At 48.2% G+C, this 24,601-nt stretch overlaps 1 protein-coding gene and 2 long non-coding RNA genes across 8 annotated transcripts in view; 2 read left to right on the forward strand and 1 right to left on the reverse strand.

The window, feature by feature from the left end:
- MEIS1 (Meis homeobox 1) overlaps positions 1 to 15,421 on the forward strand; it is a 198,184-nt gene extending 182,763 nt beyond the window's left edge. For 3 of the 5 annotated variants that reach the window (XM_080587075.1, XM_080587074.1, XM_080587073.1), the window contains 3 exons: positions 10,062 to 10,124; positions 11,363 to 11,448; positions 13,856 to 15,421. In XM_080587075.1, the coding sequence (XP_080443201.1) occupies positions 10,062 to 10,124; positions 11,363 to 11,448; positions 13,856 to 14,139 (433 nt within the window). In that variant the 3' untranslated portion in view covers positions 14,140 to 15,421. Of the gene's footprint in view, positions 1 to 10,061; positions 10,125 to 11,362; positions 11,449 to 11,713; positions 11,810 to 13,855 lie in introns of all 5 variants that reach the window. The other 2 variants (XM_080587077.1, XM_080587076.1) reach the window with 1 other exon arrangement.
- LOC308192988 lies at positions 15,148 to 17,023 on the reverse strand. Its single transcript, XR_013949279.1, has 2 exons — positions 16,179 to 17,023; positions 15,148 to 16,077 (listed from the first exon to the last, which is right to left on the reverse strand). It is a non-coding gene; the product is annotated as an uncharacterized lncRNA (long non-coding RNA).
- A 2,830-nt stretch (positions 17,024 to 19,853) lies between these two features.
- The window catches only part of LOC308192986, a 67,739-nt gene continuing 62,991 nt past the window's right edge, over positions 19,854 to 24,601 (forward strand). For both annotated transcript variants that reach the window (XR_013949272.1, XR_013949273.1), the window contains exon 1: positions 19,854 to 23,154. This is a non-coding gene — a long non-coding RNA (uncharacterized lncRNA). The remainder of the gene's footprint in view (positions 23,155 to 24,601) is intronic.

The raw sequence follows: 24,601 nt of genomic DNA on the forward strand, positions 1-24,601 counted from the left end.
CGCATCCCCTGAACATTGCTCTGGTGGGCCCTGGGTCTGGGATGGGCAAATCCAGCGGACGAAACGCCATTTATTTCAACAGCAAACGTGGAGTGATTTTGCACAAGCTAACAAAGTAATTAGCAGCAGCCTGAGCATCCAGCGAATAAATAAATGGTGTTGGAAACAGTTGCAAGAGCATGGCAGCACAGAAGCTTCTCGTGAGAGAGAGGGGAAGGTCAGTTCCCGTGGCAGGGTGCTGCATGTTGCCAGCACCGTTTACCTGCTGGCAGAGGAGCCGGAGGTGCTCGGCACTTTAGGAGTTAACGTGCAGCAAAATTCATATTTTCCCTTGGGCTTTCCATCCTCTGCCGCGGTGGTTTTGTACCTGACAAACTTTTTAGTCGATGCATTAATATTCTGTAACAAATGTGCTGTCAGGTGTCACGAAGATAAGATTAAAAGGCACTGTTCAAACATTCTCTGGTTGCTCTTTTCTCCACTCCTGCCCTGGCTTTGCAGGGCAGGATCAGGGTAGGGGTCAGAAGTCTTTGTTAGCTGCTTCTTAAAAGGCTGAGATTCAGGTGTGCACAGCCTGAAAACAAGAGTTGAGCTTGGTAAAACATCCAGGGTGCTATTGTATTGTGGAAATGCTGCATTGCAATCCAGGGGAGGGCTCCGTGCTGCCTTCTGTAAAGAGGTCCCGGGGCTCAGCATTTCTTTTGGGTTAGAGATGCTTCTGTCAGAAAAAGCAGCCTCGATATTAAAAAAACAAATAAATAAATATATATATATGGAGAGAGGCAGAGAGAAGGGGAAAGTAATTGTTTGTCATTTCTTTGCAAGTCAGGTTTTGGTCTATTCTTGTCAAATCTATCTGAAGTGTGTTTACATACAGTTTGCCTTTCTGGTATTCTGTGCTTGCACAGACCTGATCTCCACCTATTTTGTGTCAACAGTTGCTGAGATTGGTGTGCAGCGATTAACCACGGCGAAGTGAAACGCCAGCACGCTGGGAAAGGTGCCCTCAGAGACCCTCTCTCTCACTTACATCATGAGCTAGCTTCAGGCTGCACCTGCATAAAACAAACCGCATTTTTGAGTGGTTAAAAAGTCAGCCTGAAATATTAAAAATGGGGCAAATGTTGCCTCCTCGTTGGATAAAACAATTTTCTCTTCTCAAAAATGAAACACAGCCAGAGGCTCGGGGAGAGGAAGTGCTTTGGAGGGCGTGTGTTTTGCCCTGTCTGCCCTTAAATGATGCAGTGTAAATGATGTATGGCTGGCTATACCAGCATTAGAGCTAACGAGGCTTCTGTGTTTTATTTCACTTTTTCAAAGAAAAGAAAAGAAACGGCAGCAGATGCTGCAGAAAAAAAAAAATTACTTCCGCAGTCCTCAACGAAATCTAGGTCATGTAACAGTTTCATGGGTTATTATTTGTTTTTCTGCCCAGGCACCGTAGTCCTTGTGGCTTTTTGGCTAATGATAAAGTGCAGTATCAATTGCTCCTTTTTTTATTCAGACATATCCAAGAGATGTCCGACTCCTCCTAGGCTTATAAAGGTGGTTTATACTCCTTGTTTTATCCTGTCTGGGGGGCTGAGCTTTGTACGTCCCACGGTCTTACAAATTCCTTTTATCTTTGACATTCTTCTGACCTCCCCGTGCGTGTTTTGTTTTCATTGCTTTCCGAGGATGTCTTTTCTCCTTCCCCGAATAAAATGCCATCATGAGGAGGATTATAAGTAAAATGAATTACTTCACTTAATGGGAAATTATGTTTAGGTAAAGTAGATTACAAAGTAGGTTATTAGTAGTGGTTGGACAACAACGTTTTGACGTAGGATGGCTTGGGGGGCAGTTCATCCTCAAGAAGCGTGTTGTTGTTTTTCAGGTTGGCCGTGATTCAGAGTTGTGTCTTTTGTGGTTTCAGCCTCAAAAAAAAAATATAAAAAAATATTTCAAACCAGTTCCGCAGGTGCCCACATCACAGAACGTACACCATTGCTCTCGTGTTTGTTGTCTCAGCCGCGGTGGGAAGGGCCCGACCACAGGAATCAGAGCTTCCCTCATCTGCCCCAAGCTGCTTTCTCAAGGTATAGGCCAGAGCGATGCCAAGGCCTATTCCACGTGCGAACCACAGGTCCCACAGAGAGGTTCAGTGTGTCTTCTCCTTTTCAGGGAGCTTTTGGGTTGGTGACCCTTCGGTTGCTTCTCCGTGCCTCACAGGCTGGGGGGAGCTGGTGTGGGGATGCTGCTTGGGCCTGGAGGAGCAGGCATGGCTTCCAGCCCCAGGGCCATACCCGGGATACGTCAGGGTGAGCGGGGAGGCAAGCTAGCTGAACGAGGCTCCCAGCTGATGGATGAGAACCTTAGGCCTTGAAGGAGGTCTCACTGTGTTTAGACCCCTTGTGTCGCAGGAGAAAGCCCAGAGATCATGCGGGCACCTCTCACAAACATGACGGTGGCTTAAATAAGGGATGCTGTTGAATCAATAGAGGAAAAGGAAATTGCTGAGGCAGAGGTGTGTTTGCAAAGCAACGGCAAGTTGTTTTCTGGCAGTTCAGGCCCATTCCCAGGGAAATCCCTGCTGCCGAGTAGGACCCTGACTGTTGCTTTGCAGCGATCTGCTGGAGGCAGGCCGCTGGCGTGCACCGCGAGTGTTGTGTGCACCAGAGTGGGCCCTGCATTACGGAGCCCAGCCATGTGGGCTCTCTTGAAGGTTAAGATGGAAAACTGAGGTTCAGACCACCCTCCAGACCCCTTTCAGAGCTGGGGAGCTCAAGGCTGGTACTAAACACCATGCTGGGAGGTTGGCATTGCAGTCTGGGCTGCTCCCAAAGCTTGCAGGGCCTGCATGCCCTCTGCCATGAGCTTGTGGGAGATCCTGGGGTTTGTGGCATGGCCTGCGCGTTCACGTGCATACTTCTCTATCCCAGCGAAGACAGTGCACTGCATGGCACTGAGATTAACCACTCTCCCAGCCTGCAGTGGAAAAGGGACCACAAATTTTCCTATGCCCACGCAGCATCAGCCCTTGCACGCAGTGAGCGTTTTTGGGGGAAGCAAGATTTTGGTCAACGGTGTGTCGCGTACCCAGTTGCAGAGCTGTGCTGGGTCAGCGCTGTCCCGGGTGTGAGTTAGAGCAGCCTTAGCAGTGCTCTGCTAGATGAATCCTTGCCATATTCCTTAAAGGCTAATTGTGGCACACGGAGATCAACAGAGTACAGCTGCACTGGGATTTGGGAGTAGGGAAGAGACAGGAGGTCAGCTCTGCTGGCACTTTGCCATTTAAAGATTTCCCCTTACATCATCTGGCTGCTGAGGGCGAGTTTACATCTGCTTTGCACCACGAGGGAATTGCGGTGTCAGGGAATGAGCTTTGCTGCGGGCCCCCCCGGCGCAGCCGAGGCCGGCAGCGCTGCATCTGCTGGGGCTCCGTGGCACCGGCGGGGAGAAGCACGGAAGCTGGACCTGGCTCGTCACCGGAGAGTTTCCATCTCGGCAGGGCTTTTTTTTGAAGGCAGAAAACAGCATTTGTGGATGGGAGGAGGAGAAAGAGGAGAGCGGAGTGGAAAGGCCAGCGGCAGCCCAGGCTTTGGAGCGCTCAGCTATGATGTGGGAGGCCCTGGAGATGGGCAGAGCAGGGAGGTGCAGCTCCGGGGAGCCCTACCCCGGGCACATTGGCTCTTCACCCATCCCTAGTGAGTCCCTCCCTTGTTTTGCATTCAGAACTAACTAAAGAAATACAAATAGGCTTTAGCTCCATACTGCTGGGGAACAGGAACAATTTTGCAAGACAGGAAGAGTGTTTCCTGCCCAGCTTTCTTCTAGAAAGACCGATCCTGCAGCCGCCAGCCCTGTGTGGAGATGGGGTTAGGGGAACATTTGGGCCATGGGGAGAGCGGGGCCAGGAGCTCAAGATGTGCCGTGATGGAAAGCCATCAGCCATCACTCTTGCATGGGGAGCATGAGCCACCGCTGGGCTCACTGCCACCCTGAGGTGGTCACCAGAGCTGCATGGCGCCCCACAGGGCTGGTAGCAGGGCGCCCTCGCCTTGTGGCTCCCCGGAGCCCAACCTGCTTGTCTGGAGGCAGGATGTGTCCCACGGTGGTTTGAGAAGAAACCAGGGTGTGTGGCAGGAGGGGAAGGGGTTTAAAGCGTTTGGAGGAGATCGAGCACAGGATGCAGCCAAGGGCAGAGCTGGCACGTTGGGCTGGCTGAATGTAGGGCATAGCCAGCCCTCGTACAAGAAGCACATACCTGATCCCATCTCCCTGCTTTCTATTTTTGCACTTGATATGCTCGGTACATTAGCAGGGTTGGCTTGCGAGAGATTCAATAGCACTCTCCTGCTTTAAAACAACTTTTCTGAATGCACAACATGAATACATCGGTGGGGTCACATAGTAATGCTTGAAGTCAGAAGCTATTTTTAAAACTAAATTGCAGAACCACACATGGTTTTCATTAGTGCTTTACATCAAATTTGTCAGCTAATTAGTGGTTTTTCATCACTCGTTTTGCATAGTATTTTATTTGTTCGCTCTTCAATATTGTCTTGCGACACCCCCAGCCCTATATGCAGTCTCTGGGGCTGGTGCTGCCAGCGGAGGAGGGAGGAAGAGGAGAGCTTTCAGGAGACCGTCCTGCTCCTCCTGATGGATAGACCCGCTGCCTTTGGAGTCAACTCCTCTATTACGTCTCTGGAGTGGGTGGTTAGCAGCCCATGTACTTTCTTCCCTCCCTACCTCCATTTAGTGTTGTAAATGATGTATTGCAGTCCTGAACTGTCTTCATTTCAGAGGAGGAGGAGGAGGAGGAGGAGAAACCAAGAAAAGTTGCCAAACATGACTTCATAAGGTCTGACTTTAAATTGAACAAAGTTTCTTGAGTGTCTTGGATTTTTTTTTTCTTTACAAATAAAGGGAGTACAGAGAGCATGGATTGCTAATGACTGGTAGTTATGGGTCATTAAGCTCAGTAACTGACTTCAGGATCAAAACTTTCTAATAACGGCAGTAAGCACTCTTAACATTTATTTCTCATTTTAGGAACGGGGAGATGTGATTACCATTCAAAAGTCTGCAGTTATTTTTTCTGTTCATAATTACAGAGGGGGCTTTTTATTTTTAAGGCTGTTTTTAAACATTTGAAAGTATTCTGTGAAATCACTTCTGTTTTTTTTTTTTTTTTTTCCTTTTAACTGATTCCTTAAAAAAGCTCTGGAAAACAAATACCCAAGAAAAAAAATGAAAATACGTTAAAATAAGGAATAATGCAGTTACTGAAGTATAATAATCCCAGTTTATAGCACACTTCCATTTAAATTGTTTTTATTAGAGATAAACCTGTTAAGTGTTGAGGAATTAAGTGCTGAATAGAGAAAGTTGTTTCATTGGGGTATAAATGAAGAATCCCAGTATGTAAAAAAGACCATGTCTGGTTTTGCAAGAGAATTATTTGCGAGTTTGAAGGTCTTCGGTTATTTTGGCATCTCTTATGAAAATGATGATTTGCTTGTTGTTAAGAGGGATGCTGTTTTTTCCAGAGGGATGAGACATTTTTTGTGTTTGTAGGTATTATGGGCTTTCCTGAAGTCCTTAAACCTGGTTTGTTAGAAGGAGCTTGAAGACAAAATGAGGCAGAGGGATTTGGGGGGACTTGTTGACACTGTTGTTGATCCACAGACTCTTGGCTTGCAGTCACACCCAGCGTGCTGGGACAGTGTTGACAAGGAGCAGCCTGTAACTCCAGGTATCAGAAGTCAGTTCTGGTGTGAAGCTGTCCTCATCCAGAAGGGCCGGGGGAGAGGAAAAGGCAACAGAGCACCAAGTCTCAGCATCGGCTTTCAGACAGCTCGCGCTGGGAATTTTCATTCAAACACTGCAAATTGGAAGTCCCCACAATCACTCTGTCAATTCCTGAGCAAAAGTGACTTTGGAAACTCGTGACAGCGAAGGAAGGCCTTGTTTTATTCACTAAACAGAACTGAAATACAAGGGGAAGGGAGAAAGAACACATCTATGCAGAAAATGTCACCGGGGCTGTAACCTGAGCCCAGCGAGCTGCGCCTTTCGGAGGGTTTTGTGACCCTCTGAAAATACCCGCTCTCTGGCTGCTATTATTGTAGGCAATTTCCAAATAAAATAGTCTTTTGTCATCACCGGCCATGCCGCCCCTCGCTGAGAAGAAACAAAACTTGTGCGTCGCGACGAGGGCGGCCAAGCTGAAGGTCAGAGTGCAGCGGCGGATCGCGGCATAGCGAGTCCGGGGCTGGCTCTCACCCGTGGGACCGGTGACGGAGACTGCCAGTGACCTCTGGGGACAGACCCAGGGCACGAGAGCTAAGAGAAAACATCCTAGAAAAGTGCAAATGGCACAAAAGAGGGTTTCCTGCATCTTCACTTGGGGGTTAGGCAGGTGGAAGAGCTCGTTCTTGCTCGCTTGTCGGGACGCAGTGGAAGGCATGATCTCACGTCCCCAAAAGGGCAAGGAAAAGTTAACTTTAAAAATAATAATAAATACCATCGTCTTTAAACTTCTGTGTTTGCCCAACTGTTCAAACGTTTCCTCCATGTCAGATCCTCCCCCTTGCAAAAAGAGAAAAAAAAAAACACATAAAACAAGCCAAAGCATAAGAGCAAGCTGGGAGTATGTGGTTTTGCAGAGTTCTCTAGAAGATGGGTACAAGTTGTCATTCTGTTTGTGCCACTATTGATTCTGCTCTTTAGGGAGAAAATAAACAAAAACCAAAAAGCACTCCCACATCAGAGCAAATGTGTCAATGCATAGAGCAGTGGTATGGGGGAAGCACACCTTTCGTGCAGCCCTTTGAGCCTGTGTGAATCTTTACTCACCCAAGTAAGATTGTGCTGGGGTTTTAATCATGACCTTAAGTTTTATGCTTAGTCGTATTTTGAGAAGACTACGTATGAGTAGCTGTTAATATGTGAATACCTTTTTTAGATCTTGATTCCTCTGAACTTTTAACAATTAGAGTGAATCGGGGTTTCTTTCCCTTAAGATAGGTGAATGTGAACGTAGAGGAAAAGGGGCAGTGAGAGTTTTCCTCTTTGCTTTTCTGTTCCACTGGTTTTGCTGATGTTACACCGACACAGCACTTTGGAAATTCAAAGAGCAATCAAAACGACCCTTCTATCAAAGAAAGCAACAGAGAGTATGAAGGAATGATCCCCATGCCCGTGGATTTCTGCAGCCACAGCTAACTCACAGTTTTGCTTGCAAAGAGTTCTTGGATGTGATTTATAAACGTAACAGCACTGCGTTGTGTTCTGTCAAGGCAAGACACATTAATAGTTTTAATCTGATGGCTTCTTATGAATTCCAGGTTTGGGATGCAGGAAGAAACTTGAAAGTGAATACTTCTTTTTTTTTTTTTTTAATGCATAGTAGTTTGGAGTCTACTATAATGCAAAGTAAAGCGTTCTGTTACAAAGGCAGGGAGGATGGGACAGAAGGTTAAAGGGCATCCTGGAAACAAACAGCTGGACCAGTTTATTTAAACAGATACAAGGATGGGGAGCTGACCTCGGTTTGACTTCTAGTGGGAGGAGCAAGAATGTCATTTTATTACTTTGCCCAGAAGGAAAATGTTCTTGCGTCTGAATTCACCCTGAAGACATCCAAACACAGGGCTGGTTTGCAGATCAGCTACTTATATAAAATACTTATAGGAATGCGTAGGAAGAAGCTAACTATTAAGTACCTGTGTGTAAAATGTTCTTAAAGCAGACGTCCCAAGTGATAATACGGGGCAAACAGGTGAAAAGAGGTTTTACTGCAGCCACATCTTCGGATGATTATTGGCAAATTCCAGCTGCATGGTTTATTGGAAGGAGAACCTCATTCTTCCCGAAAGCACTTGGAGGGGAAGGTTGTGATGTTTGTGTGGCTGCTCAGGGTTTCTTTTTGGTTTTGGGGAAAGCTTTTGGCAAATGAAGGTTTCAGTGAGCAGCCCCAAACCCACCCCAGTAAGAGGGCCGGGGAATGGGGCATTTGGGGGAAGGAGTGAGCACAGCGAGTGCCTGCCAGGCATGCAAAAAGAAATGGCTGGGGCACCAGGGTTTTGTGTTGTTGTTTTACTTGGGAGAGTTGCTGTGAAAATTGCTTTCTGCAAATGCAGATTACAGATATTAAACAATTTTCTAATTGGTCATGGAGCTAAGGCAGCTAATGGGGGAAAAAAGCAGATTTTTTTAATTGCTTATTTCACATGGTGTTTGTGCTACACCTGTGCTTATAATGAGAAAGGAGAATTAGTCTAACCTTCTGCTCACATGATTCTAATTTTCATGGTTTGTACAAGATAATGATAAACTGATTTGCAACACCGTTTGCTGAGTTGAAGGGTTTTGTTTTTTTGTTTTTTTTTTTTTTTCTGTTACTGGGAGTGTGTACAAAAATTGATACAATACTGTTGCTGACAAAACATGACCTAGTTCAGGTGTAAGGTTTCCAGCACGGAGCCTGGAATTTGTGCCTTTGTGTTGTGGAACATTTTGAGCCCGTTTGGGCGAGACAGTCTTCATTAGGGCCCAACATCTTGATTAATTTTTGCAGGAGCTTTTGCATAATGTGAAGCAGCCAGGAAGGGGAGATAGGAGGAACCCCAAATAGCCCCTGCTGGTCTTTGATGACGGCAAAACAAACAGCCCCGTGCGGTGTTTTGTGATGGTTATCCTGGCTGGTGTCAGGGAAGGGGTGGGCACCACGGTTCCTTTGGGAGTGTCCCGGTGGCTTTCTCTCTGCTGTAGGAGAGCTCTTGCTAAGCCACGGCAAGGAAAGGCAACAAAACCGAGCTCCAAGTATCCCTTTGTGTACTTTAGCACTACGTTTTGCAAAGCGTAGCGGGGTTTTACCCGTGCTCATGCTTCTTCCTTTCCTAGTAAATATTGAGGAATACATGTTTCTGTTATTATTTCTCTCTTTCAAAGAATGTAAAGTCTGGTTATGAGGCTTTGCCATAGCATAATTAAATCTCGATGGAGATTTTTTCCAAATGGTTTTTAACTAAGCTTGCTGATTACCAAAACCACAAGAGAAGTTCTTCTAGCACTGCTGGGACAGGTTTCCAGCCATGCTTTTGAGACTCCTGATTTCTGTGCCACCAGGACTACACGCCGAGGAGACTGGGGGCACTTGTGATCTCTCCCCTCGTTCTGTTTTGCTCCAAATTTTTTTGAGTATTCCTTCCCCAAATAGGCATTACAAGACCGAGGCGAAGAGCTAAAAAACACGAGGAGTACGGTTGCAGAGGACTGCTTTTAAAACCGACCGTACCTTTTTTATTTCCAAAGATCTGCTTTTCATTGTTCGTGGGGAATTTTCAGTAGTCCAGTAATTACAGTTTAACAAGATGTTTGCTGTAAATGGTCAGGCCTAGCTGGAGAAAACAGGATTATAAATTCAATTACTGTAAAGCTATGACCTCGCCTTGACCCCTCAGACTTTGCATAAAGGGGGGTGGGGGGGGGTAAAAACCCACCAAGAAATGGCTACAAGGAATGCAGGGCTCTGAAGTCCCCAGCAGTGTGACTTAGTGGTGATAAAACTCCAGACGTTCCCTCATTTGATGGTGTTCTGCCATCACAGTTCATTATCTTAATAGTGGGCATTAAAAGAGAATTAGGTTTGCAAGAGGTAGGGGAAGGTTTTGATAAAAAAAAAATGGAAAAAGAAGTCAGAGGACATTAGACAGAAATGTCACTAATTAGGGGGAGGTAGCAGATGCCCTTATGTGCATCCCTCCGTCGCCACCCGTTTTTTGTGCTCCTCTCTGAATCACGAAGAGTGTTGCTGGTATTGTTTCCCGAAAACTCCGCTAATTCCCCCATGAAAAGATAAAATGGAAGTGTCCGACTGTGGTAAAAGCAGGCAAACATAAATCAGCTCAGAAACCCCAAGCCTGTACTCTCGGAGGTCACCAGGGGTTGCGGGGTTGGCTGTGTCTGAAGCTGCGCGCAGCCCAGTCGCGAGCCCCGCGTTGGGGTGCAGGCTCGGGGAAGGCTGGAAGTCGCCCCCTCCGTAACCGTTTGCTTCCCTCTTTTTGTTGCAGGTTTATTAATGCTAGAAGAAGAATAGTTCAGCCCATGATAGACCAGTCCAATCGAGCAGGCAAGTCCCCAGTAGTAACCGTATTCGAGTCACGCAGGCAAAAACCATCCTCGAGCCATTCACCGGGAGGTCCATTACCTGGTAAATAAATGAGAAATGAATGCTGGGAGTGATTGACAATTAAACTAAAACCAGCTTTGTCTCATTGCAAAGCTAATAGTTTTAACACGATTAAAATATTTTGGGAAAAATAAAATATAATTCAAAGAAGAAACTCCAGTTATCTGCTCCATGACCGGACTTTCTGAGCACAGTCGGAATTAATGTTGTTCTTATTTTTTTGCATTTGTTTTGAGTTTTCCTCCCCAGCTCTTGCTGCTCCTGTGACCACTCCCTGGTGCATGGCTTGGTGTGGAATTGCTGTAAACTTTATTACCTGTCAAAAGGGCAAAGGGGTCAGAATCGCTTGTGGGACTCAGTAAAGTTCAAAGACATTCAATGAGGTAGAGCTTTATGTGCTTTAATAACCCAAGGCAGCTCACTTCTGAAGGCAGCTTTTAATGTACAGTTAAAACCTACAATTCAGGTAGCGGGACTCGGGTACGGTCCTTTTGTCTCTTGTCTCTTCCTTTCAGTATCTGCCTTTGGGGATCCCAGAGTGGTTGGGTTTTCCTTTGGGGAGATTTATTTTGTAACCCAAAGTTTTGACGTGCCAGTCCTGCCTGGGATCTTGGCTCACAGCTCAGTGTGGGTATTTGCTATTACCCAGGGTCCGTTTGGTTTTCTCAGCCTCCCTGCCCAGCTATCTGCATCCGTCGCTGTCAAAGACGCCTTTGGGCGATGCGCTCTCTCCGAGCACATTTGATTATTTTGCCATTAGAGGTAAATCTCTGGCATGGACGTGTTCAGGTCCTGCTCTTGTAAAAGCGCATGGGCGTAATTTAACACACTGGGATTTCAGTGTGACTATTCTGGCCATAAAATCCGGCTCCTATGCAGGTCTTGGCATTGACGTCAGCAGCAGCAGCAGCTGGAGCGGGGGCTCATTGCATCCCCATATTTCTGATGGCCAACTTCATTTATTTCCAAACTCACAGGAGAAAATTAAGCCCGAACTGTGCGAGCTTGTTAGTGCAGCCACCTGATTCGAACCGTAGATGATTTTTTCCTCTGTTGTGAGTCCCCACTGGTGGTCATCCTTGGGGTTCTTAGGCATGGGGCAAGGACCACGCGCGGCCGCGAGGCGACGCGAACCCTTTCGGGCATTGTTAAAAAAAAAACCCTCTGCGCTTTTCCAGTAAGTCAAGGCACACCCTACAACCCCGACGGGCAGCCGATGGGAGGCTTCGTGATGGACGGCCAGCAGCACATGGGCATCCGAGCGCCAGGTAAGCCCCGGGGTAGTGTTGGGCATGGATGGGTGACCGCCGCCGCCGTCCTCTGCCCTCATCTCAGCTGCCTCCTCGCCTCGCCTCGCCTCACCTCGCCTGTCTTCTGCTCGCCTTCAGCACCGTCGAGGGAGAGTGGGGCGCTTCTCCCTCGCAATTGCTCCTCGCCCCTGCGGAAGGCTGCGGTGTGGAAAGGGGGCTTTCGGCACTATCTGTTGACTTTGCTCATTCTCTGGCATCTTCTCGGATTTTTATCTCCCTCTAGGACCTATGAGTGGAATGGGCATGAATATGGGCATGGAGGGGCAGTGGCACTACATGTAACCTTCACCTAGGTACCCAATGGCAAAGCCAGGGGGAAGTAAGTACAAATGGGGTCTTTGTTCTCACTTTGTTCCAGGGATATTTTTTTTTCTCCGTGCATTTCCCAACGTTCTCCCTGCCCATAGCTTCATGCTTGTTCATTCCTCTCCGTCCCGCGCCTGGGCTCCTTCGGTTCCTTTTCCCTTCCCTCTGGCTCGAGCCAAGCTTGCCGGGCCGCGCAGCCCCTGCGTGTGCTGTCCGCGGGTGCTGCGGCGCGATGCTATTATACAGCACTGACCACATGATGAAACGAGCAGCAGCCGGGAGGTGGGGGAGCCCGTCGCCAAGGCAACAGACTGATTTGCAAAATGTAAGCAGTCTGCAGCAGTGCAGGGAGAGGAAAGAGCATGTCCCCAAAGTGTCATAAATCTGTCTAACCGCAGTTGATGCATGAGTTACATTTCTACGCTAACCTGCGAGACACCAAAAAGCCAAACAGAGACTTCTTTTAGGTAAAATAAACAGCAGCTTCACTTAGGGCGAGTTACGTTTTGGAAGGCGATCAACGAAAGTTTGATTTTTTTTCAAGTTTATTTCTCTTTGTCTGTCCATCATAATGGGATTACGTGTGGCAAAGGAAAAAGAGAGAATACAAAATAGAGGTGTGCACAGCAGGCTATGGAGCTTAGCCCAGGCTAATTGACTATATCCAAATTAAGTATGCCATCACTTGCAGTGTGACAAATGGATTTGACTTATTCAGTATACAAAAATAGAGATCATTAATGCAATCTTCAGTGGCAGGCCTCGTGAAGAAAGCCTAGAAAAACTGTCCCAGATTTTTTTTTTTGGTTCTTGTCTTTTTATAGGGGAAAAGACGTTATACACATTTTTTTTTTAAAAAAAAAGTAAAGCAGTTTGAAACACCGAGGCACCGATACCATGTTTAAATGATGCCTGATTCTGTTTCTCTTGCTTTGTTTCTGGAGTTAAAAGCAGTTATTTGGGCATCTTTGTCGTGCCTCTGATTATATTAAGGGAGCGTTTGAAGTTACCAAGGCCAAGTGTGTTTTGGAGTTGTCTTCTCTGGGCGCAAGTCAAAAATAAGTTTCAACAATTAGCTGTGAAAACATTCCACCAAGCTTGGGAATGCAACAGCCTTATTACCTCATCATGGAAATTTCTAGCTTAGTTAATTTAAATATTGTTTCTTAGTTTCTGGGTCAATTAAATTTAAATGATGTATTTTATGCTTCGTGACCAATTAAATTAATAGGTTATTACAAAAAATATTATCATCTTTTTTGATTAAAGAGCTGTGAGTACAGTATATTTTATAAGCAATTTTCATTAGTTCAAAAATGTTCCTTTAGGCTAGATTAAGCAGCTATTCATTGCTAGAGCCTTGAGACCTGATTCCAAGGTGTTCAGAGCATTCACAGCACACTATTACTTAGAACTAAAGCCAATTGAACCTACTTAGCAATAGCGTATGCCTTTCACCCTTGATGATTATGGAGCTTATAGCTCTCCGAAACAATACACCTGTCAGTTCCCATCAGCTATAGCAATCCAAGCAGAAGGCAGAGGCCCACGGAAAGCAGGAGGTTTTATTGTTTTAGGTCCAATTTTTCTTATTGTTCTCCCAACCACTGAAAGGTTGACTGAGTTGCACGTCTGAATTTTTCAGACAGAAGTGATCGCAGGGAAAGAATTAATTGATAACTGCCATTGATTTTTTTTCCACGTGTTTAAAAATACAGGTTTGATTTAACAATCGTCCTTAGTAATCCTATCAATTTCAGCTTCATATGAGGCCTTTGTTCAGAAACGTATGCGCTCGCTGTACGGCCCGTCTCTCAACGGTGTGAACTCTTGGGACAGATTCGAAGTAGCGGGGCTCGAGCGCCAAGTAGATAGATGCTGCTAAGGGCTCCCCCTTGCCAGGCCAGGGCTGCTGCCGCTTGGTGCCATCAGCCATCAGCAGGCCGGCTCTGCCCCCAGCACAATTTCGGATGGGAAGCATCTCTGTGGCACGTGGAGCACAAAGCGCCCACGCGGAAGCCGTCCCCCGCCACTCACAGCCGCCTCTTTCTCTCCGCAGGGCTGCAAAGTATGCCAGGGGATTATGTGTCTCGGGGTAGTCCAATGGGTATGAACATGGGACAGCCAAGCTATACCCCACCCCAGATGCCCCCCCATCCTGCTCAGCTGCGTCATGGCCCCCCCATGCATACCTACATTCCTGGACACCCTCACCACCCAGCGATGATGATGCATGGAGGACCACCCCACCCTGGAATGCCCATGTCAGCATCAAGCCCCACAATGCTTCATACCGGCGAGCCGGCAGTGAGTGGACAAGTGATGGACATTCATGCTCAGTAGCTTAAGGGAATCCGTGTTGTCTGCAGCGGCGGTAGATTTCAAACATTGTCTTTCTGCAATGACTATGGAGTTCCGTTCTTGGCGTCGACTTTGGACCAAGGGACGTTCCTATTCTTCACAGGGACCCTGACAAGCAGGAAAACACCAACTGAAGTCAACTTCTGGGGACATGCTGAATACCTATATAAGACATTAAGAGAACAAAGAGTGAAATATTGTAAAATGCTATTATACTGTTATCCATATTACGTTGTTTCTTATAGATTTTTTAAAAAAAATGTGAAATTTTTCCACACTATGTGTGTTGTTTCCATAGCTCTTCACTTCCTCCAGAAGCCTCCTTACATTGAAAAGAAGCCTTACACTTATCCTGCAAATGACAGAAAGGGCTTATTTGCAGGATTTTTAGAGCATTAAAATAACTATGTCAGGCAGAAGAATCTTTCTTCTATCCTAGGATTTCAGCCATGCACACTCTCTCTCTCCTCCTCCTCCTCTCTCTCTCCCCCTTTCTCTCCCTTTCTGTCTGTCTCTCTCTCTCTCCCTTTCTCTCAGTCTCTCTCTCTTTCTAGCCTGGGGCGTGAATTTGCATGTCTAATTCATTTACTCACCATATTTGAATTGGCCTGAACAGATGTAAATCGGGAAGGATGGGAAAAACTGCAGTCATCAACAATGATTAATCAGCTGTTGCAGGCAGTGTCTTAAGGAGACTGGTAGGAGGAAGCATGGAAACGGAAAGGCAGTGTATTTGAAGCCTAATTGTCACATCAGAGCATCATTGTCCCCATGCAGCAACCACCACCTTGTACATCACTTCCTGTTTTATGCAGCTCGAAACATGGACTGAAGATTTATTTTTAATATGTTGACTTTCTTTCTGGGCAAAACATCAGTCGTGTGCATTTTTCCATAGTCCCATCATGGAGCATTTATGTATACATTGTAAATAAATTTTGTGCAAAAAGGACTGGAAAAATGATCTGTATTATTGCAATTTTTTGTAAAAGTAGCAGTTTGGTATGAGTTGGCATGCATACAGATTTACTAAGTGGGATAAGCTAATTATACTTTTGTTGTGGTTAAACAAATGCTTGTTGATAGCCTTTTTCTATCAAGAATCCAAGGAGCTAATTATTATTAATAATAATCATTGCACACTGAGTCTTAGAGTTTCTGATTGAAACAGTTTGGATTGTATAATAACTCAAAGCCCAGTTGTAGTAGTTTGAGTGCAGTAATGAAATCTGAATCTAAAATAAAAACAAATTATTTTTTGTCATGGTGACTCCACTGCTTGCAAAATTTGTTTCCTGCCCCACTTCAGTATTTGTAGCGATTCCCTCCCAAATTGTGAGCCAAGCAGCTACAAAACTCATCTAGCTCCAGAGATGTACCTATAATTTGCTATTTAAATATCGGCTTTATATTTAAATAATGTAAAAGTAATGCTACGCTGCGTAAGGAAGCTCTCTCTGAACTTGCACTGTAAATTGTCAGGATGGTAACTGTTGCCTGTTAATAAACGTAATGCCATAGGGCATTAGCTCTCCGCAGCATATTGGGCAGAAATTTGTAAATAATATTACCCCCCTCCAAATAATAATAATAATAATAATAATAATAATAACAACAACAACAACAACAACAACAACAACAACAATAACAATAATAATTTGCAGTTCTAACACGCAGTTTTAAATACTCAGCCATCATTCCATCTCTTGCTGGATCTGAGCGTACTGAGGAAGGAGGAAAATAAAACTTTGGAAACGTTGGCCGGGCAGTGCCTGTTTGTGAGCGAGTGCAGTGCTGTCCCCAGGGGCTGGGGGCTCCTCCGGGTGGGGGGCTGCTGGCTCCCGCTTCCACGCAGCCCGCAGCCAGCAGGGTGGTGGGGCTGCCGGAGCCCGGCTTTCCTTCAAAATAGGGTCACAGCTCCTAAAAATGAAATTAAAAAAATAAATTCAATTAAAATTGAATTCCTGCAGGTGGGAACAAAATACATAAATATTGTAATAAAGGTAAAATCGTGCACCCACGTGGGGCCGGGGGCAGCCCAGGGGCAGTGCCCAGCCCGGGGGGGTCCCCAGCAGGCCGGGGGGGGGCAGGCAGGCCAGAGCTCTCTGAAGCAGGGAAGCCCCCATAGTGGGGTCCTTTTCCCCCGCAGCTGGTATCTCCTCCCCCCGCCTTTTTTAAAAAAAAAAAAAAACTCAGGTTTCTTCCCCCCCTCTTTTTTTAAAGGGCCGATAGGAGGCTGCACATCTCAGCTCCCGCTTTGGGAGCCGGCCGTAATGACACTTTTCTGCCAAAACGTGAATGAACGGGGCTTGCCTTTTGCTTGTTTTTTTCTTCCTTTTTTTTTTTTTAATGTTTCTAGAAAGACAAAAACAAACCGCCCTCTTGCATGCGAGGGCACACGCGTCCCTTCCTCCCCGCAGAAGTGGGGCACAGACCTTCCTCCCTGGGACTTTTATTTTTTGGGGGGGCACATTTCAAATTAAAACCACTATTATATCCCAAGACATTTAATCAGCTGTAATTATAACACATTCAAAATGAAGAATATGCCTTGACAGTATTTTTATTGTTATTGTTCATCGCATGATGTTAGACAGCTTCAGAGGCACAGGAAAGAGAAGTAAACGGGTTACAAATAGGGAATTATCCCTCGTTTAGCATTAAAATTCATTTAGATAAAATTGCCACAAACATTTAAATGGGGAGATTAGTTCCCCCTCACGCCTTATTGCACTCTCTCAATGGCTCCGTTAAGAACATTTTACACGTTGGAAATTCCGCCTTTTCGGGCCGCTCGCTGTTTCCTAGCTACCCTCCTTTCACAGCGCCGGGGGAGGCCGCCGGGGGGGCCGGGGGGGGCCCCGGCTGCGGCCCGGAGCTCGGCTCGGTCCCCGGGGGGGGGAGGTTTTGGGGGGTGTTTTTGGGGGGCGGTGGGGATGCGCGCCCCGAGGGACTGCGCGCAACGCTGCGCGGGGACCTGGGGGCGGCGGGGATGGCCGGGGTGGGGGGGGGGGAGGAGGAGGAGAAGGCGGAGGAGGAGGAGGAGGAGAAGGAGGAGATGGAGGAGGAGGAGGAGGAAGGAGGAGGAGGAGGAGGAAAGCCGGTTTCGACTGCCATCTCTTGGGGGCTCGGGAGAGTGCCGCGGGGGGGGGAGGGGGCTCCGCGGCCGCCCGCGCAGCGCCGGCGCAAAGTTTGCGCATCCCCCGGCGAGCTTTTATCCCCTCCCCCCTTTGATTTTTGATTTTTAATTTTCTCGCCCGTTTTTCTGCAGTGGCCACCCCTCTCCCCAGGGGCTGCCGGAGAAGGGCTTCTTTAGGCTAAGAAACCTCACTTTTCGTCCCCCTCCTGCCTGCCTGCTTCCAATCCCGGGCTCTGTTGCGCTCCGCTCGGCGCAGCGTGCAAAAACTGCGGGGCGGCCCCAAAAATACAGCCCCCCCCCCCCCCCCCCCCAATTTCCCACCCCCGCGGCTGCCGCCCCCAGCCCGGAGCGGGGCCGGGGCCGCCTGGGGGCGGCTGCGGGGCCGGGGCCCGGCCGCTTTGTGCGCGGAGCTTCCCTGGAAATAGCGGAGCGCCTGGGCGGCAGCTGCTGCCGGAGCCCCGAGAAACTCTTTGGGAAGAGCAGGGGGAAAGAGTGAAAGGAGAAAGAAAGACTGTTCTTTTTTTTTTTTTTTTTCCCTTTGGTGCCATTTTGGATGTCATCTGTTACCTTGGTGACTGTGCTCAGCCCCCAAAGCCCCTGGATTGTTAGGAAAAAAAAAAAAAAAAAAAAGCCTGCTATTTCTGCACCGTCATTTATCACTGTCACCGCATAATGATTCCCCTCGCAGCTCCTTATTGATGTTTGTAATTGCATTATCTCATAAAGGGAGGGGGTGGCGGGCCGGGATGATCAATGGAGCCGCGCCGTGCATGCCGGGGTCAGGGGCTGCGGGGGGCTGCGGGCCCCCCCCGGCCCCCCCCGGGCGGGCACCGAAGTCCCGGGACCGCAGCCGGTGTGCGGGGCCCGGCACCCCCGGCGGGGCCGGCCCTGGGGGCACCGCGGCCCCAGGAGGGGGCTGGAAAAAAAAAAAAAGAAAAAAAAAAAAAAGGAAAAAAAAAACCCTCAGGCTCCCCCCCGGGGGAAATTAAGGCGGCTGGAAAGTGAGGAGGATGGGGAAAAAGGGCTCGGTAAATCCGCCCCCCTCCCGGGAGGAGCGGACAGATGAACGTTTTTTTGGCCGGTACCTGCGGGGCTGTGATTTTCGGCTTTTTTTTATTACCAGTTTCTTTCAAAAACGGAGGAGCCGCCGCCGCTCGCCCCCCGAAAGCAGCGCTCCCAAAAGCCCCAGAGCCCGGCAGCCCGCGGGTGTCCCCCCCCGGCCGCCCCCCTTCGCTCCTACCCTGCCCGCGAAGCTTCCCAACGAAGTACCACCAACTCCTTTCCCCCCATCCTCGTCTCACGCCCAAAAGTTAAAAAAAGATTTATTTCCCGGCCGGTTATCCCGGCAGAAAATCCCAAACCGTGGCCCTCCACCCTCCAATATAAATAAAAATAAATAATAATAATTAAAAAATAATAATAATTTTTAAAAAGCACATACAGTATAACACTAACAACCGGGGATGCGGAGCCCGCCCCAAGCCCGGCACCCCCCGCAGCCGCCCCCAGCCCCAGGGCCAAGCAGATCCTGCCCCCCCCCGGGGCAAATCCTGACCCTCCCCCGTGCCAGCTGCCCCCCCCCGGCCCAGCACCCCCCGGCTCTGGGATGTCAGCAGCGCGCTCCCAGCCTCGGTGGTTCTGCTCTCTCCCCTCTCCCTGATTTTTTATTTTTATTTTTTTTTTATCTTTCTCAATTTCCTCCAGGAATGAAGAGTTGGCGCTACCGTTGGACTTGTAAAGAAACGCCAGTTGTCTGCTTTTACACAAACAGTCACGTTTCAAAATAAACTTTATAAGGATTCCAATTTTAAAGTAAACCAGTCGTCACGGCCAGGCAGCGGGGCGAAGACGTGCACTTGAAGTCTGAAATGGGAACTAATCAAACTTAGCTATTTCTTCCCTTTACTGGTCTGATAGTTTGCAATCTGGACTTCCATACTTTAAAAAAAAAAATATTTAGTGCCGTAGCCCACGGTTAAAATAGTGAAAAATTAGTCTCGTTTCAGAAATTATTTATTTATAGAACGAACATGATTAAAACATAAAAAACACACAAACTGCAGCTGCAACAAAAAAACCCCACCGTGATTTACGATTATTAAATCTTTGATTGCCATGTTAATGTTTCTTTTTCTACCTTTCATTTGCATTTTAATCTATCGAATCTTTACAATTTTGCTGCCTCCTACTCGAATGATTGATTACACATCTGAAAGGAAAAAAAAAAATCCTAAGCTTTCTGGGCGAGCTTCTATTTTTCCTCCCCCCTCCCTTTGCTGGTTAGCTTTCTGAAACCTTCCTCAACAATGTTAATGCAAGCAGGACAAATTAATTATGCTCTTTTAAATGTCAAAGGTATAAATAAAAACGCCCCCCCCCCCCCCCGCGCCTTTACCCCTCGCCCCAAATGGGAATATTTTTCCGAGCCGCTTGTTTTAAAAGCGAGAAGGAATCACCCTGGTAAAATACAATTAAAAGCAGCATACGCGCAGCATCGCGACTGTAAATAAATATTATTGCAGGGACATTTACCTGGGGGCTGGAGGGGGTGGGGGGGGAAGGGGCAGGGAGAGGCAGGGAGCTGGGCTGCGGGCGCAGCGGCAGCGCTTCCCTTCTCCGTTCGTCCCCAGCTTCGCCGTTGGTTCCCCCCATTTGCCCCCCCACAAAAAAAAATTGGGGCGGTGCGGGCTGAGGGGTCCCCTCGGCTGGGGGAAGCCGGGGAGGGAGGGTTATGGGGCACCCAAAAAGGTGCCGCCTGCGGGGATGCGCCCACGGAGGGGAAACCCACGCGGGGATGCGCCCACGGGGGGTGCCCACCCGGGGGTGCGCACCTTGGGGTGTGCCCAGCTAGGGGTGCCCGGGGGGGGGCACCCACATGGGAGATGCTGATGGGGAGCACACGGGGGGGACACGGCCGCCGGGGGATGCCCACGGGGGGATGCCTACCCGGGGGATGCCCACGCGGGGGCATTCCGGGGGGGGGCGGTGGAAAAGGAAAAGGGATGGGGGAGGCTCCGCACCTGCGGACGGGGGGAGAAAACCTTGTGGGCAGACGGGGAGATTTAGGGGGAAGAGGCGGCGGGCTGTTGGGAAAGTAATGGTGAGGTGTCCCGCGGACTGCGGGTTTATTGTGGGGCGGTAACTCCCGGATTTATTTATTGCCGGGGCCATATAATAAAGATAATGACCGCAAACTCGAGATAAATGCTTACGCCCGTAGCTGGTCAATTCTTTTTTATTTGAGAGAGTGATCCGGAGAGGTGAAAGTCATCTTCTCCCGACCACAAATATCAGTCTTGGTTTCCACCACGTTATAAACATGCCATGCAAATAGCGGGGCCGCTGCCGGCCCGGGGGGGCTGCCCCTTCCCTTCGCCTTCTGAATACCCGCCGAGGGCAGCGGCCAGGCGAAACGCCGGGGAAAAGAGCTGCCCCCATGGAGAAATCACATTGAAATAGGAAAATGAAGTAAAGTAAAATAAGGTAAAATAAAATAAGGTAAAACAAAGTATAATAAAATGAAGTAAAATAAAGTAAAATAGAATAAAGTAAAAAAGTAAAAAAAAAAAAAAAAAAGGTAAAATAAAGTAAAATAAAATGAAGTAAATAAAATAAATAAAATAAAATAAAATAAAATAAAATAAAATAAAATAAAATAAATAAAATATAAAAGAAGGAGCCGGTGCCCTTGGGGAAATGCCCCTTGCAGCGGGAGCTGGGGCTGAGGGTTGGCCGCCGCACCACGGTCCGGGGCTGCTCCCATCCTGCACGCCGGGAAGACACCTGACAGAGGTGCGGGAAGGGGGGGGAAGGGAGAGAAAGGAAAAAAAATATATAAATAAAGAAATAAAATATTGAAAAAAGAAACAAAAAGAAAAAAAAAGAAAAAGGAAAAAAAAGAAAATGCAAAAAAAAAAGAAAAAAAAATGAAAAGAAAAAAAAAGAAAAAAAAAAAGGAGAGGGAGGACAGAGTCACACACTCTCGTGGTTCGTGCGGGGGGTAAAAGGAGCCGGCTGCAGGGTGCGAAGAGCCTCAGCCCTCGGCAGCCCGGCGCTGCCCCGAGCCCTGCCCGCAGCCGCCGGGAGCCGCAAGCGGCGGCCCCTCCGCGCAGCCCCGCCCGCAGCCCCCAGGGGCGAGCGCTCTGCTCCCAGCACGACAAGTTGTCTGTCTCACTTCAAAGGCTGATAACCTAATTGTTTCCAGAGTTTAAAAGTAATTAAGCTGTATTAAAGAAACTTAAATAAAAAACAGTTTTCTTCGCGCCGGGTCTCCGCTCATTCAGGCGGTGAGTGGGAGCCCCGTTTCTCGGAGAAATGCATTAAAAATCGTGCATTTATAGAGCATATGCGAAAAATGTAAACAGATTTCGTTTTTGAAAGGGTATGGGTAAAGTGGTGGTAATTATGTATAATTAATGCTGAAGGGAAAATGAACACATAATAGGTTCCAAAGATTAAACCATCTGTAACTATCAGGGGAACTTTTAAAGTTTCTCTCTCTCTCCTTTTTTTTTTTTTCCAAAGACATCTATTTCCTTTCGCTAAGGATTTTTAGATGTAAAAATTCAAGCCAATGTTTGCCTCTCCGAAGTATTCTGATTTGAGAAACAAATCCCTAAAAGGTTTCAGCAATCCTCAACCTACGACTTTGAAGATCATCCAATATAAAAATAAATCGAACAGTAATTTTAACTATTATTAAAATTTACAGCACTTAATTTAGTTAGGTGTTGGCTTTCCATTTCTGATTACACCATAAGGAAGTTATTTTACTGAGAAATGTTAAGATAAAGTATAGGCATTCCCACACATTCTTTATATATTTTTTCTGGCATATATTTATTAGAGTCCACTCAATCTGCTTCAATTGCTAGGTGATGCAGAATCACTGGAGCCTTTTTTTTTTTTTTTTTTTTTTGTCCAGCAACATCATGTTTGCAGGGTAGAAGCAGACTGTGAAGATGCTTATCTGCACACACGATGTTCAGCACAAGTGGATATAAATTTAAGTGTTTCTCCCATCTCGGCTCAAGTTCACAGAAGTAAACCCAGCGTGTTTACCGTCTGCAAACGGAGCTAACTTTGGTGATAGCACCAAAACCCCCTGCTAACAGATTTTGGGGCACTGTGTGAGCTGTGACTTCTGCCTGAGAGTGTGCCCACCCCATCAGGCACATGGTACACGTAGTGGCAGAGCCGCTGAGCTCCCCGTGCCAGCGGGGCAGCCGCCAACCCTGCAGGCTGGTTTGTGAGGCGGGTGCCTGGGCAGCGTGGGGCGGGCAGCTCAAGTTGTCAGGAGTGCCAGTGTTAGGGTGCACGGACTGCTTGGCTTGCTATTGCGTCCTCCTGGGGGGTGAAAATGCCTTGGCTGCTCCTGGTCCGAACTGCGGGTCTGCTCTGGTGCTGGACGTGGCCGGGGTGGTGTCATCCCAGGGGGAAAGCTGTCTGTCGTGGCCAGCTGGCAATGTAAGGAGAGGTTTGGTCTGGCACCCCCACGCCCCGTTTATTGCCTTTCACTTTGAGAAGCAGGTTTATGAGCAGTGGGACTGCTTTTTGAAGCGTACCCTGTACAGAGATGCGCGGCTTAACCCCTCAGAGTGATGCCTGGGCTCTTTCCTTGCTGCAGAGGCCAAGTAGCTGTGTTTCAGCTTGGGGTTTCTGACCAGCCCAGGTGGAGATCCTCAGCTGAAGACCCTGAAGCCATAAAGGGGCTTGCTCCTCACCAGCTGCTCTGCTTTAACTCTAGGGGTGCCTTTTAGGCTGCTCGCTCCTCAGGCTGCCTGGGTGAGGCTGCCTGTGACCCCCAGAGCTCACCCAGGACTTTTCCTGATCCATGTCTCTGTTGCGCAGAGAGCGAGGTGAGCACTTGGGCACGTGGGATAGGGTGGAGGGGAGCAGGGCTCAAATGGGGATCGTGACCTTAGAAACTTGTTTTGGGGGATGAAAACTGTAAGGCCCAGCTTGCTTCAAGTAGTCCCCAAAGCTGTTGTGTCTGCCTGTGCTACAAAAGCTGGTTTCCTACCCAAATGCCCAGGTATTTGCTGGTAACAGTGTACACAGGCAGGTGCACCGTTCCCTGGCTCTGCCCAGAGTGTGCTTACCTGGCTCTCGCTGTGTTCCTGGTATAGCACCAGCCACATAGACCTCAGCCAGAGGCTTTTTCCCATGCCTGGGAAATCCCCTGTGAAGGCTCCTGTGTTGAAAAATCCCCTCTTCCCCTTGGTGTCCTGGACGGAGATAAAGGACAACACCCCCCCCCCCCCAAGTTTGTCACTGTCCTTTAACAGAGTAAATTAACAGCATACTTCCCTTTCTGATGCCTTTTGATGTGCTAAGACTCACACAGCCACCTTCCTTCCAGGTACCAGCAGGGTACCTGGTGGGGCTGAGCACAAGGATCCACAGAGAGGCCACTGAGGGCCAGCTCCCAGGGACATGTTGGGGTGACACAGCACCAGGACAGGTGGCCCTGCCTGGTGGGAGGGCAGACTGCCTCGGCGTGCCTCAGTTTCCCCATTGCTGGTGGTTGTTTTGCCCCATGGCTTGTGGCAGCGGGTGGCTGCTCTGGGACCGGGTCACCGCAATGAAATTAGCAAACGGGTCTTGTTAACGAAGGGATTGGCGGAGTCTTCCCTGATGGCATTAAAACCTCCTACCTGGCAAATTAGTCCTCCCTCTAACCTCGTTTTCCTCTTACAAAATGTTTCCCTTATTGGAACTCATTAGTATTCTGCTATTTCCACTGCTGCTCTTTCTCAGTAATTAGAGAGGTGCTGAGGTGGCAGAGCCCAGGTTTGCACCCAGATTTAGCTTTCTGCTGAGTTTGGGGAGTTGCCAGGCTGGTGAATCAGAGCCAGGGCTTGCATTTCAATGGGACGATGGGGGAAGGCTGTAAGTGCTTGTCGTGGGATTTTTGCCCAAACATGACCAGCTGCTCTCCTGAGTCAGTGTCCCTGTCCAGGCCAGAATGGGCCGAAAATGAGAGGTAAAGGCTCAGCTCCATTTAACATCTGTCCTTGACTTTCTGAATGTGGCAGTGGTGGCTCGAGAGGTGACCTACCTCTCCATGGGTGCCACTATGCTCCTCTAGCAGAGGCCACCATCCCATGGTGGCTGGAGGCTGTGCCAAGCTGGTGCCCACCAGCAGCTCAGGAACTCGGTGGTGGTGGTGGCCTTCAGCTCAGCTTGGGGATCGCGGACAGGGAGTGACCAAAAAGTGCAAGAGATGCTTTGCTGGGAGTTCCCATTGGAGTGAGGAGCTGGGTGTGATGGGAACAGCCAGAGAAGAGACCTTTGTGCTGGGAA

Source organism: Anser brachyrhynchus (genome assembly GCF_964034855.1).
Source record: "Anser brachyrhynchus genome assembly, chromosome: 3".
Taxonomy (NCBI): Eukaryota; Metazoa; Chordata; class Aves; order Anseriformes; family Anatidae; genus Anser; species Anser brachyrhynchus.